Genomic DNA, 15,206 nt, shown 5'->3' on the forward strand with positions numbered 1-15,206 from the left:
TCAGTTCTGAGCCCCATTTTTTAACGGGGTTATTTGATTTTCTGGAGTCCACCTTCTTGAGTTCTTTATATATATTGGATATTAGTCCCCTATCTGATATAGGATAGGTAAAGATCCTTTCCCAATCTGTTGGTGGTCTTTTTGTCTTATTGACGGTGTCTTTTGCCTTGTCACGGAGATTTCTGCACCTGTTTTGTTTCAGTTACTCTTGTACCTTTGGTTACATACACAGGCAGCCAAGAGCTCATCACTCCTTTCCACTTTATTTATCCCTGTTTTTATTTTATTCTTATTTTATTTTATTTGTCACCTGTCTACCAGGAACTGTTATGCGCCAGGCATTGTCAGAGTCCTATTAGTAAATATTACGATAACATGAGCTCTGGGGATTTAGGTGGCTGCTTTCTCATTAGAGAAGCATTTACAGTCTTCACATTTTCCTTCTCTAATGTAATCCATTGTCCCGGTCTCACAGCGTACGTTATGTATGCAACGTGCGCAGCGGCAGTTCAGGTGCACTGACAGGCCGCCTCTGCTTTAGGAGAGAGTCCCGGATCTAAACAGCTGTAGAGAGAGTCTGCATCCAGATGGTTCACATTCATTGCTGGAAGCACGTGGCCCCGCCGTGCTCTCCCCAGCTGTGTTAGGAGTCTGAGCCTATGTTTGAGACACTGGCGTCAGTTGTTAGTTTCTGTTGCTTGAATGAAACCTTTGTGGACCCCAGCTTTCCCATTTGAAAGATGGGGATAGAGGGGAGAGATGATAGAATTGTATTTAAGCGATTTCTGTTCCCCACCTCCCCCGTCCCCACTCACAAGGATCCTAAGTAGTTTAAAGAGCAATTTAACTTTATGACCCTAAAACTAGTAGGCCCAATAAAATACAGTTCCCTGCAGGATGCTGTGGATTTTCTTTTTATTATTTGAGTTATTCTCCATGTTTAATGAAGAAGACATAACAGTCAATCTCCAATTGCTTAGTAACGGGAAAACATGAGACTTATGAGCTAATCTTGGACAATTTATATCCCCAAGATGGTATTTCTTTGTCAAGGACCAGCCTTGGCATTGGAGTGGGGTTCTGAGAGAAGGGGTGTCTGGGAGTGCAAAAAGAACGACTCAAAGTCAAATCATGGGTTCAAGCTGCCTACCCAGGTTCTGCTGAGATGGCTTTCCAATCTCTCTCTCTCTCTCTCTCTCTCTCTCTCTCTCTCTCTCTCTCATCTAAAAACTGAAAAGCTGCTATAAAAAAATTATTGGATCTTCCGACCAAGTCAGAAATCCTGGTAAGAAAAAATTCTTGAAGAGCTGTTTTGCTCTCCAGAGATTTCTAGAGAGCTCAGCTCTCACTAGAGAGAATTTCTAAAGAACTGCTATCGCCTTTTGCTAGCTCATCTCATGCAGACCAAAAGCCCAGTTTTTTAATTTACATATCAATTCAGTTATTTATTCCAGGTTTCCTTTTGATTATATTTTGAATCAGCATCCTGTGACCACAGTCCTTTGATTCTTAAAAGACTGTAAGCATTCATGCTGATCTTGAACTCAGGAATCTGCCTGCCTTTGTGTCTTTCTGACAGTCTGGCTCAGAGTGTAGCTGCCTTTGTTCCTTTAGATTCATGAAGCCCCCATAATTCATATTGCACTCTTATGTTTTGCATAGTTGAGAAATTATATATATTTTGAACTCATGTATTTATAGGTCTTTCCCATAGCCTTAAGGGCTGTCCTGAAGGTCCCAGCCTTTACCATTTTGCTGAGATATTTGCCACACCTTCTCCTCCTGGACCCATGTTGTCAGATCATCCTGGAGACTTGAATGTTATCAAAGAAGACATTCCTAGGAGGAATGTGAAATATGTGCATTATTATACAAACAAGCCTTACGTCCACAGCAGTCATCATCCACACTCGTGGAGGTTCACGACGGGGCCCTGTCCCAGGGACAAGAATCATATCACCAACTTACTCTGTCCCCGCCAGGGCCACACCTGGCTCGGCATCTCCTGGAGGTTCACACTAGGGACCTGCCCCAGGGTCAGGAGCCATGTCACTCTGTTCCCACCAGGGCCACGCTTGGCTTGGCATTTCTTCATCCACATTTTTCTGTTATTAGTAATTAATGTGCTATAGCTTTTGTTTCTCAGAATGCCTATGATAATTATTGTTTAGAAAACTCAGTTGTCGGTAAGTTGTGATTGAGTTTTCCTTGACTGGAAGCTTTTATCTCACCATACCGTGTGCTTGCTTTACCTTTATCATGTTTACCTGTTTTACATCTGTTTCCTGTGCTGAGGGACAAGTCAGTGATGGAAGCCATAACCCCTTTCCCAGCTTCTGCACCTGTGTGAAGAAAGGGTAAACAACCTATTTGGTTAATGGATACATGAAATGAAAACAGAGAGGAAGTAGGAAGGCCTCACCAGGGACAGAGGCCCAGAAAGTTGCCGGCAGGTTTGCATGCAGTTGGTTCACAGTGGCAGCCTGCCTAGAACAGGAGACTGTGCTTCACATGGTGCTGTGGGAAGGATGGCTTCTAACTCTTGGGTCACTGCTATCTATACACATGACAGATTCTAGAAGGAAGCTGCATTTTTGCTGGAAACCAATGGCTATGGTAGTCAGTGGTGTAGCAGGCAAGGGTACAGAAGACACTAATAAGGCATTAAGGATTCTTTCCATCTCGGACTCGAAGCCCTTGTCCCTCCTTCAGCTCTTTTGTTAAGGATTTGTAATAGATTTTTGTATAACTGAGTTACTTTATAATAAGGAAAAGTGAACTGACCTTGGTACTTCTTTCTAATTGTGATCACAAAATTGGCAAGTATTAAGTTATTCTCCCTTCCGCTACCAGTACAGAGAGAACACAGCCTCTGTAACAGAGTCACCCACACAGGGAAACAGGCTCGGTATCAGAGTCCTTGTTGGGGATGTGTTTCTCAGAGTTCCAATCCATGACATAATCTGAAGTAGTCTCTGGGGTGACTTTGGATGGGATAACATTTGCTCCTGGTTTGATTTGAAGAGGTTGGCAGCAGAGGCATAAGGGTCGATGGTCTTATTGTCTTATTCAATGGGTGCTATTTGGCAAGACAGCCAAGTACAGGCCAAAGGAAGAATTGGGCAAGCTTTGAAGACTAAGAGAGCTTGTATTTGTCACCACAGGTAGCAGCCAGGCACTGTGACTTATGCCTGTAATCCTAGCACTTAGGGTGCTCAGGACTTTATAGTGAATTCTAAGGCTAACCTGAGCTACAGTGATCAACCAGACTTTCAAACAAATATAAACCAACGAGTGACTTTTTCCTATCAATCGGAACTCTTGTTTGATGAAGAAAAGAAAAGAAAAAAAAAAAACACCAGTAACTTCCCTTCAGCTAAGAAGAGAATTCGTCCATCCAGATAAGCAGAGCCAAGGGGATATGAAATTCAGACATAGACACACCCACAATCATGGCAGTTTAAAAATCTTTTTCTAGGTCTGGATGTCTAGGTCTAAGTCATGTGTCACCTGGAAGGGCACAGGCATGATGGTGAGGTGCTCTGTGCTGACCAAAGGAGAGTGCAACCCAGGCAGGGAAAGGGCGCCCCCTACTCTTACTAGAGTTGATTTTTTCTTACGTTTTGCCTCTTTGGCATTGTTTCTTTCATTCTCTCTCTCTTTCTAGCTTCGTTGGTGCTAGGAACAGAGGTGGTGGTAGTGCCAGGGATTAACCCTAAAGCTTCAGAGGTTAGGCAACCACTCTCCAGCTCCGCTGTATTCTCACCTGGTTTGTTTTGTTTTGTTTGTTTTGTTTTGAGACAATTTCAGTCCTTAGCCCAGGCTGGTCTTCAACCATCTCACCATTCGGTGCCTTGGCTTCTTGAATGCTGGGATGACACATAGTTATCACCATTTCTGGGTCTGTGCTCTGTATTCCCCAGGCACGTGCTCTCTTCCAAAGCATGCTTTCTCCTGACCCCCCTCACACCTACCCTGCTATCACTGCTCCACAGAAGACAGACACAGCCTTATCTCTGGCTTCTGTGCTTCTCAAGAGAGCTCGTTACTCATCACCATCTGGTGTCCTGCAGGCATTACGAATTTAGATGCCTGAAATGCACTGGCCGCCCTGCTGCCGAATGTCCTACCAGGACCAACATCCGTTTTCCATTTGCCTGGAGTTTTAGTCTCATGTTTTTTATGGTTTCTTCTGCACACAACTTCTCCCTCTCATAAGATTTCTTAGTTCTTTATCTTAGGAATTTTACCATTTTCACTCTGCTTTTACAGTTCTTGGTGTGTGGGGGTCTCCCCTCCCCCATACCACCATTGTCGTTGAGGTCTCTTGATGGAAGGTGGTGTGTGGCTTATTGTTTCTGTTCTATTTCTCCCCTGCTTTTAGCTTCTTCTACCTTCTTCTTCTCTCATCAATATTCTTGTCAGACTTTTAGGTTTCAGTAAATATCTGTGTAAAGAAGGAAACAATGCAATGTGTGCTATAATGACGTGGCTGTCGTAACTTGATCACGGTTAATGAAAACCACAGTTATGACAGTATAAGAATCTCTTTTTACCACTTTGAGTGCTGTCAAACTGTGGTTTTCTTTAACAATGATCAAGCATGACAGCCATGCCGTTGACCCCAGAGAAAATGAAATCCATAGGATCAAAAGATGGCCAGATCTTTATTAATCCATACCTTCTTATATCCTTTGAGAGAGAAATAGAGTATGGCTGGAGGGAGTAAAGGAGAGAGGGAGAGAGAAAGAGGAGGGAGAGGGGGAGAGGAAGAAGGAAAGGGAAGAGGGAAGAGGGAGAGGGAGAGGGAAGAGGGAAGTGGGGAAGGAGACCATTAGGAAGATAAGTTCCCGGATCTACCACCTGCAAACTAGAGATCTCACTGATGTCATTGAGTGTAAACACCCGAGAGCCTGGGAGTTGATGGTGTAAATTCCAGACTGAGGTCCAGAGAAAAGAATATGGTCTCCAAGCAGTGAAGTAGGAAAATGCATGAAGTCTGCATATATTTATGTGTGCTCTACTCTGCTCAAGCCTTCCATAAATTAGTTAATGTTTTCTCATCTTTACTGAGGTCATTGATTCAAATACTCATCTTATCTGAAAACATCCTCCTGATATGCCCACTGTAATCAGTGGCCAGTGAAGTCCATTCAAAATTACCCACTATAGGGGAAAGCATAGAACTGGAGTCTCTCCAAACAGCTTGGAGCAGCAGCCAAGGAGCGGGGGTAGGAAGCACCTGTGGGTAGAACTTTACCAAGAAGAAACACAAATACAGGAAGTATTTTGATTAAAGGACAGAATTCACCTCAAAGGCAGGCCAATGTAACAGGTACTAAGAGTCAGAGATGGAGAGTTTGATTTGAAAATCGTCAGCCATTAAGAGTGGGAGGATTCTTTCTAAACAACTTGCAAGATCTTTGGGAGGGCCTGGAGATGTTGGCCCTGTAACAAGGATCGTCAAGGCTGAGGCCCAAGCTCAAAAGAAAATTCAGCCAAGCAGAGTCTTCGTGAGAATTGGAAACCTAGTGCTTTAAGTCTTGCCATACTTGTTGGATTCATTATAAGAAGACAAATCATTATGGCGACACTTTACTATACAGATTTTATTTGTAGAAAATGTAAGGGGAGGAGCTTGCGATCTTTCTCTCTCCCTCTCCTTCCATGCCTTAATGGCTGCTGGAGATGAAGCAAGGAGAGTCGAGTTCTGATGAGAAAAGGGCAGCAGCCGCAGAAACAGGAATGTATGAACCTGTTGACTGGGATCGTTTTTGAACATCATTTGGGGGCTTCGTGTGTAATGTGATCTAAGCGCCCTTTACCATTGTGAGTAGCATCCTTTGGTATCTGTGTACATCCCTGCTCCAGATCAGTGCACTGTGGCTGAGAGGAGCAATATCAACCTCCAATGTCATTGTCTGCACACTAGTCAGTCCCCAGAGCACAGCGCTTAGAAGGCACTGAAAAGTCTGGGAGGGGCTCGAGAGAATAGGAATATGATGTAAAACAGTAAAAAGCAAAGCTGATGGTGGATAACCGCGACAGTCTGGGGGAAGTGCGGTGAATCTTCTCAATGTGATACCGGTTGGTTATCACCCTTGAGTTGCTTTCCCAGGACCTTTTATGACCCAGGAATTCCCAAAAGGCACAGGGATGTGCCCTAGAGGGGTCAGACTTCCTCAGCAGTCACTGGTCCAACCGGTTTTGAGCCCTCTCCACATAGGCACTGGGCTCGCATTCTGTTTGCCCCTGTGGTGGAGGCTCTGCCCTTTCATAGGTATTGCCTTCTCTGGTGTTGGGTTTAATTTAGTAAATCAAGACAGAAACAGACGAAAATAGGCCATTGTCCAAAATTATTTGCATCCCACTTCTTAGTGGATAAGTGATTTTAGACTTGAAGCCTATCAGGCCTGCATCAATTCTGTTTTGACACGGTCTGTTCTCATCTCTTTAAAAAAAAAAAAAAAAACCAAAAAGCAACCTTTTGCTACCTTTCTTCATTTGGGTGCCTAGTGGGCAGTTGCTACTGTCAAGTACTGTGATTTTTGACCACCTGGCTAGCAAAAATTCTATATCTGATCATGACGAGTCTAAGTTGTCTCCTTCATTCTATATTCATCTAACTGCATGGATTATTTTTATCCTTATTGTCCACAGGAGAATTTTTAATAGCATACAATGGGCAATTAGGACATCTTTAAAAGTCATGGCATGAAACTACGATTTCATTGAGAAATACTGACTATGCCTTAGCTAGTTGACGTTCCGATCTACAATTTGGATCTAAAAAGAATCTCTTTAGAGTCATCACATTTTGAACGACTTAGGCCTTGAATTCTGAAAAGTCTTTGAACATTTTTTATAGGGCATTTTTCTTTTCCCTCATGCTTTTAGTTGGAGGAACCTGAAGTCCATGCAGGTTAAGACTTCCTTGCTGGGAACTAGTACCATTCTGTCTTTGTGCTAGCATATCCGTTAGTTCCTGGAGTCAGAACTGATCCAAGTGTACTCTCTACCTGTTGGGTCAGGCAACCTCCTGGTTATGAATGAGCTGTATTTTCTTATATTTCCCTGATTGGCTATCCAGCTATTTTCTTAGTCTATTGGTCTAGTGTCCTGTACTTTCAGCTATAGAGATGACTTATTAGTAGAGCAGTGTTGGTTGTTTGATGGCCAGTCCACAGCTGTTACCATAAACCAGAGGAGAGGATGTGATGAACAAGGAATAGCTTATACATACTCATTATATTCTTAAATATTATATACTTACCACATATATTACCATATCCCCCCCCCCATCTATATGAAAAGAGAGGCTAAGGCTTTGAAAGAGAGTAAGGAAGAGTTTGTGGGAGGATTTAGAGGGAGGACAGGGATGGGAAATATAATATTAAAATCTCAAAAAGTAAAGGGAAGAAAAAAATCTTTCAAAAAGAAAAAAATCTGAGCATGCGTTTTCTGTAAAGTAATTACTATCTTAGTCTTTGACAATTGCATGCAGTCTGATATATTTGATGTCTTTTCATATTTTCCTCCACAAAAGGAAATTCCCTGCATTAATGTTTAGAATTTTTAATTTCATTGTTTTTATTGTAAGAGGTATTGAAGTGCTTTGTGGTAAAATACATTAATTTAAAATATTACTTTTATTTCTGTGTATCTGTGTGCGCCTTGCTTGTCTATAAGTGCACCGTGAGTATGAGGTTCCCACTGCTTCTAGGACAGGGTTTCAGATGCTCTGGAGCAGGGGTTACAGGTGGCTGTGAGTAGCCCACGTAGGTGCTAGAAACCAAGGTCCTCTGCAAGAGCACAGACGGCTCCTGACTGCGGAGCCATCTCTCCAGACCTCAAATCAACCATTACGGTCTCAGCTCAATACTATGCATGGTGTATTATAGAGAACAGGCTGCTATGGCGATATGCTGAACTTTAACCAATAGAAATTAATTTTTTTTCGTGGTTCTAGAGACTGAAAGTCTAAGATCAAAGGGCTAGGACATGGCTTTCTGGTGAGGGTTGTTCGGTGGATGGTAGATGGGCTCCTGACTGTGTCCTCTCTACTGTCCCTTCATCTGAATGGACCAGGGTCCTTCTTATAACACTAATTATTTACATAGACGATCTCCATATATCACCACACTGTGGATTAGGGTCCGACATGAGTTTTGAGGAACACAGCTCCGTTTATGGTACAAAGCTAAGATTTTAGTGGGGTTAGAGTATTGACTGAAAGAGACAAAAATATCTCTCAGTTGATTTTTATGAAAGACAGGCTTTTGTTTGAGGAAATGGGTATTTCTCAGCTTCTAATTTGTATGACATTGATTTATTAATGTTTCATCCATTTTACAGTGAAAATACACTTGAGAGTAAATGACCCTTTAAAAAATTGCTTTTGCAGAGATTTCTTTTTCTAATGCAGATTCTTTGCCTCATTAAAAAGTTAATGAATTTCTAAGTGGCCCAGCATTATCCACAAAACTCTTTATCATGTAGAAACCCTAATCATCAGCATTTAGAATAATTTAGTAAACAACAGTTTGTGCTAAGATATAATTTAAAACAATTTTGGAACTCTTCTTGTGATATTGATGGATATATTTTTAAACTATGAAACTGTAAGGAACCAAGTAGCCATCAACAAAGAATACTGGAAAGCTACTCTGACAGCATCCACAAAATAAAAGAACTAAAAAGGTAAACTGAGACAATAAAAAAAAAATCATCTCAGAGCCCTGTGTTCAAATACTACCATTGTGCCATTGGTACTCCTTTCGTGTTTTATAGTCTTGGGTACCCAGACTTTGTGTATGCTAGGCAAGCCCTTCCCCCTAACCTGGAGTTATAGCCACAGCCCAGCTCTTATTATTTTTGAAGTCTTTCTCAACGTCTAAACCAGTTTTTTTTTTTTTAAATCTTATTCTGTTTATATTAGGTAGGCAGTTGATTAAATAATTCTTTTGCTATTTTGTTTGTTTCTTTCTGGATTTAAAGAGGAATGGACTGGTCCATTCATTTCTGTAGTGAGTTCAGATGCAGCGCTGCATGCCTGGTCGGAGTACGGCGTGTTTCTATAGACCGTACTCTACACCTAAGGTTTGGTGTTCATTCATATGTGCTGGCTGCATTACTATCTGTGTGCCTCTGTTTGCTCTGTTTCAGTGTTTGTCAGCAGAAGACATCTTTTCTCTTCATGGTTTCTCAAATGTCACCCAGATAACCAGCTCGAACTTCTCTGCCATCTGCCCTGCGGTCTTACAGCAGCTGAACTTCCATCCCTGCGAGGATCTGCGAAAGCACAACGCAAAGCCCAGTCTTTCCGAAGGTACCCGGAAGCCATTTTCCACTCCATAGGCAGTGGGAGATAAAGCTCTCACGCACCCTTTTCTCATTTATCGCTCTTAATTAAGTTGTGAGAAACCTGATAAAATAAGATTTAGCGAGTTTTTAGATAAGAATATTGGGAACTCATACAAACTGTATGCAATGCGCTTCTGCTTGTGGGATCAAGACTGCCCTTAGTACGCGTTAAAATTCTACAATTCAGTCTTCTCTTTTTACTTATTCATTTGATTTTTATTGCATAGATTCATCAAACATTATGTTCTGTTACATATGAAAATTTCACGCAAATACACAATAATGCGTTGAGCGTATTTACCCGAAGCCTCCCTCCCCTCCCCCTTTACCTCTTTCCCCCCCAAAGTCTTCTTTGTTCTGGTAAGAGGAGTGGTCCTCACCCTTCCGAATGCTGACCCTTTAATCCAGGTCTTTGTGTTGTGGGGATCCCAACCATAAAATTTCATTGCTACTTCATGCCTATAAGTTGGCTACTGTTAAGAATCATAACGGAAATACCTGATAGGATACCCGATATACGGACTCACAAGGGAGTCGCGACCCACAGGTTGAGAATCAAGGCCCTAGATGTCTACCTTAATGTCATCAACGTTATTTTATGTGTCAATACGCAACCATTTCTCGATTTTAAACCGCGTGATGTGCGAACCAGGTTACTTATGTACTATTTGGCTGACTAGATGAGTCAGTCGCCATCGCCTTTTGCCTGTCCTGTTATTTTAAAACTTGTCAGTTTGTCTGCAGTTGTGATGGAAGACATAGGAAAGAAACTACGGTGCTTCTAGCTAAACCCTTAAAACATGGAGTTACTAACCTTTCACATTTGTATATGGAAGAGGACACGGGACTTACAAATGTTTGCTAGAGTGTGTTTACATTTCTATAAGACTCTTACATTGACACTTTGTACTTTACATTTGAAAGATTTATTTATTTATTTATTTATTTACTTACTTACTTAATGTATGTGAGTACACTGCAGCTGACTTCAGGTGCACCAGAAGAGGGTGTCAGATCCCATTACAGATGGTTGTGAGCCACCATGTGGTTGCTGGGATTTGAACTCAGGGCCTTCGGAGGAGCAGTCAGGGCTCTTATCCATTGAGCCATCTCACCAGCCCTATATGTTACATTTGAAAATAAATGCAATGAAGTTTTTAAATATACTATCAATTACTAGCAATCCAGACCAATAAAGGCCCAGACGTCACAGTCCAACTCTATGGTTTTCCGGCCATTCTGGAAACATGCTTAGAGCCCCTTTACCTCAGTTTGCTCATCCAATCTAGCTCCTTTCTCACAGTGTTGTCACCAGGATTAAATGACAACACTCATAAAATATCTAGGACAATATTGGTTCAGTATTGCCTAAGGCCCGCGGTTTCAGGAACCAACTCCAGTAAAGCAAAGTTACTGGGATTCAAAAGTATTTCTAAATCTGGCTGAGGTGGTTTAGGCCTGTAATCCTAGCACTTCAGAGCCTGAGACAGGAGGATCACCATGAGTTCAAGACCAGTCTAGGCTACAGAGAAAGACTTGGTGCAAGAGTGAGAGTGTGAGAGAGCAAGAAAGCAAGCGAGATGATAGATAGATGATAGAGAGATAGATGATAGAAAGAAAGACAGATAGATGATAGATGATAGGGAAATAGATGCTAGATGATAGATAGATGATAAATGATAGATAGATGATAGATAGACAGATAGATGATAGATAGATAGATAGATAGATAGATAGATAGATAGATAGTTCAATGGGATAGAAGACACTGATGGCTGGGCACAGTACCTAGTAAGGCAGACACTTGCTGTGCGCTGGGAGTTACTTGTGTACGGCTCTGACAGGGCCAGAAAGGAAGTGGCCCAACATTTAAGTCAGTTTTCTGATGGATGTTTTAAAAGCGGCCATGAAGAAGCAGCTCTCTCATCTTCTAGACAGTGCTCTGTGCCATGTGTAGCTTGGTTAGATAATAGATGATATATGATAGGTAGCTAGATGATAGGTTGATGACAGATAGATGATAGATAGATAGATAGATAGATGATAGGTGATAGGTAGATGATAATAGATAATATAGATAGATAGATGATAGCTAGCTAGCTAGATGACACAGATAAATAGATGATAGATGATAGATAAATGAGATGGACAGATGATAGCTAGCTAGATGGTAGTTGATAGCTAGCTAGATAGATGATTGCTAGATAGATGATATAGATAGTTGATAGAAGATCGATGACACAGATAGGTAGATGATAGAGGATATAGATGATTGCTAGATAGATGATATGGACGTATGTGTGTGTGTGTGTGAGAGAGAGAGAGAGGGGGGGGAGAGGGAGAGGGAGAGGGAGAGGAGAGAGAGAGGTTTTCTAATTCTAGCTGTTCAGGTTATTTTATGTCAGGTGGAGCTGGGAGCCAAGAACAGGAAGTAGGAAGCAGGAAGTGAGAGAGAACTCTAGAGTCAACACTGCAAAGCCATAAAGTAGAAAAGTCAACAGTTCTCAGTTTTGAGATCAGAAAGGCACCAAGTATTTGGACAGGGAACCCAACAAAGAGAGTGGAGTGCTTGTCTCTGCTAATTTGTTTAGTTTGGCAATGGATCACCATTTGATGCCATACTTCATAGTTTTATTTTAGTGCACATGTGTGGTCTTGAGCAATTGCTCAGCATCTTTTTGCCTGAGTCACTCCATCTGTAAAGCAGGTGTACTCCCAGCTCCTTTATTGGAGAACTGTGGGTAGCACCAAAATGAACCAATATGTGTAAGTGACTGGGACCCAGCTTGAGAAGATTATATCTTTGATTTTTTTGTGTGTGCACATGAGTCTATGTGTGTCTGGGTATATGCATGGAGACTATAAACACGTATGGGGTGGAGTGACCTTATACACATTTGGGGGTCAGAGGATGATGTCAGTGTCCTGATCTATCACTCTCCATTCACTTGAGACAGGGGCTCTCACTGACCCCAAGCTTAGGCTAGCAGACATCAAATCTCAGCCATTCTCCTGTCACTTGAAACACTGGTGACATGTTTTATAGGTATGTGTGGACACATGAGCTTTTGATATGGGTGCTAGACTTGAACTAAGATCTTCATGGCTGTGCAGCAAGCATTCATATCTACAGATCTGTCCTCAGCTTCTTATACATATGGCTATAGGTTCAGGGTCTTCCTTGGTCCTGTAATGTTACTTTCTCACAAGGAAATTAAAAATAACCCCCTGTAGTAGATTCTGAATATAACTTCTCACTGCTTGTGAGTTGAATTTGAGGTCATTCAAGAGACTTAAAAAAAAAACTCAAAATAAATCTGATTTAAGGAGCCATGACACAAAAAGTTCTGGATATGTTTATATTGACATTTTAGTGGGACGATACAGTAACCTCAGAGATCTTATTGCAAGTTTTTGGAAATTGCCTTTCATTTGCCTTATAAAACCACAATGATCTATGCAGTAAAAACCAATGATAAGTTTACTTCTTTGGGAGAGAAATTAATCATATCTTAGTAGTAACTGGAAGGTCCAACATTGCTCCCTTTCTGGAAGAGTTCACACAGTACTACTTAATTCAAATAAGATTTAAGCACCAGAGACTCTCCCTTGAAGCAGCTTTGACGATTATACTGTCCAACATAATACAAGCAGTGATGAAGCTGTGAGCTCCAGAGCGATGAAGTTGATACTGCACAGTGAGTTCATCTAGGATGGCAGGAGCAGAGTCGCTTTCTCTGCTTATTGAAAGAATAAGAAGGCATGACAAGAAGGATCTCAACACTTGGCCATGTTTTATTGGAAGCGTCACACACACACATCCGTACATACCTGTGTGCACACATATATCCGCATGCACACACACATGGGCTCTCATGCTCAAACACACACACACACACACACACACACCACACACACAGAGCATGCAAAGACACACACACACAGCATGCAAAGACACACACACACACACACACACACACACACACACACACACACACACAGTGTGCAAAGAGACGGATGCAACCACTGGGGAGGAGATCTAGAATCCGAGTTTGTCTGGCAGAACCAAGACTTTTATGTTTGTGGGTAGAGTGGGTTCCCTTTGTCCCTCATAACTGCCTGGATTGAGCTAGCTCAAGGTTTAAGACAGTTTAAAAAGAGGGGAGCAAATTAATTCTTGCCTCAGGATGCTCCCTCACTCCAAGATTTAAAGTCCCAATGAGTGTTTTCTTCTGGTATGTGGGTGAGTGAAGTCTACCAGTTCTTTGTCTTGAAGAGGGAGAAGAATCATGAAGTTGGCCATATTAAATATTTAAGTGAAAAGCACATAATTCTATCTAGAACTTCTTTCTTTGTCTGTCTGTCTGTCTGTCTGTCTGTCTGCCTGTCTGTCTGTCTACTAGAGATCTATCTGATGTCTCTTCCCTCAAAGCGGTTTCCATAGATGCGTTTCCTAAGGGGGACAGAGAGTCCGGGGCTTTGTACCTTTAAGCCTATTCTGCTCACTGCATAACAACAGTGAGCCAAAGGAAGGAAGAAGTCTGCTTACTCAGCGTTTTGGAAATAATATTAAACAGCATATGTTGAAGGTGTGGTATATTCAGGAACAATGTAATTTATTTTACTTTTGTAAAAAACTGTGCCTCTATGTATGTATGTGAACCGTGTACATGCCTGGTACCCTAAGAAATCAGGAAAGGACACTGGATGCCCTGAGACTGAGTTACAGAGACTTCCAAGCTCCTGTGTGGGTGCTGGCAATCAAACCAGAATCCTCCACAAGAACAGCGAGTGCTTTTTAATTGCAATCTATCACTCCAGCTCTTTTTTATTCCCCCATGTTCATATTTAAAAATTAGTTTTTAAAATTATGTCTGTGTGTCTTTGTGTGTGGGCCTGTTTGAGTAAGAGCCATAAGCCTGCAGTACCCACAGAGGCCATAAGAGGGCGTTGGATTCCTCTGGGTCGGCGCTGGCAATTGAACTCTGGTCCTCTACAAGAGCAGCGACTGCTTTTAGCCCAAATTCAGAGTTTTATCTGTGTGATTTGCGCTTATGGGAGCGCTGTATGTTCTGGCTTCAGTAACTGTGGGAGGAAGGTAGTAGTATCTTTCTTGCAAGGCTGTGTGGGTTTAATGGGATAGAAGACACTGATGGCTGGGCACAGTACCTGGCATGGCAGACACTTGCTGTGTGCAGGGTGTTACTTGTGTACCGCTCTGACAGGGCCAGAGAGGAAGTGGGCCAACGTTTAAGTGAGTTTTCTGGTGGATGTTTTAAAAGCGGCCACGCGGCAGCAGCGTTCTCATCTTCTAGACAGTGCTCTGTGCCACATGTAGCTTGGTTGCAGTGGTCATGGGACATCTCAGACCACACTGCTACAGTGGACTATCCCGTGCACGCTTCACTCTGTTCTTAAGTCAAGCCTCTACAATCCAGCACATCTGGTTAGGCATCAAACTAGGATAGTGTTTGTCATCCCCACCCCCTCCCGCCAGCAACATTTACTGAGTGGCCATTGGGCATCTGAGTGAGAGATGAACCACCTCTGGTGTTGCCAGCATCACCCAGTCTTCCTCTGGGCCTGGCAAGGTGAGTTGTGCAATGTAGCTGTCCCCTCCACACCCACGTGATGTCATTATCTCTATTCTCACGGCACCGGCTGACTCCAGATTCTGGGAGGCCCAGCTGGGGAGAGCTGAGGAGTTGTTTGTGTTTAAAATTAGAAGAGTTTCGTTTTAAAGGTTACGAGAAACCAAGTGTCGGCATGATGATTGTCAGTTTGAAGTGACATCATCTCAAGTCACTAGGGTAGCAGCTTACGTCATCTTTCCCTTGACTCTC

At 42.3% G+C, this 15,206-nt stretch overlaps 1 protein-coding gene across 4 annotated transcripts in view; it reads left to right on the plus strand.

Moving 5' to 3' along the window:
• Window positions 1-15,206, plus strand: part of Slc39a8 (solute carrier family 39 member 8) — a 75,285-nt gene that overhangs the window by 28,763 nt on the left and 31,316 nt on the right. For all 4 annotated transcript variants that reach the window (XM_021157678.1, XM_021157677.2, XM_021157674.2 and 1 more), the window contains exon 3: window positions 9,166-9,328. In XM_021157678.1, the coding sequence (XP_021013337.1) occupies window positions 9,166-9,328 (163 nt within the window). The remainder of the gene's footprint in view (window positions 1-9,165; window positions 9,329-15,206) is intronic.

Source organism: Mus caroli, chromosome 3 (genome assembly GCF_900094665.2).
Source record: "Mus caroli chromosome 3, CAROLI_EIJ_v1.1, whole genome shotgun sequence".
Classification (NCBI taxonomy): domain Eukaryota; kingdom Metazoa; phylum Chordata; class Mammalia; order Rodentia; family Muridae; genus Mus; species Mus caroli.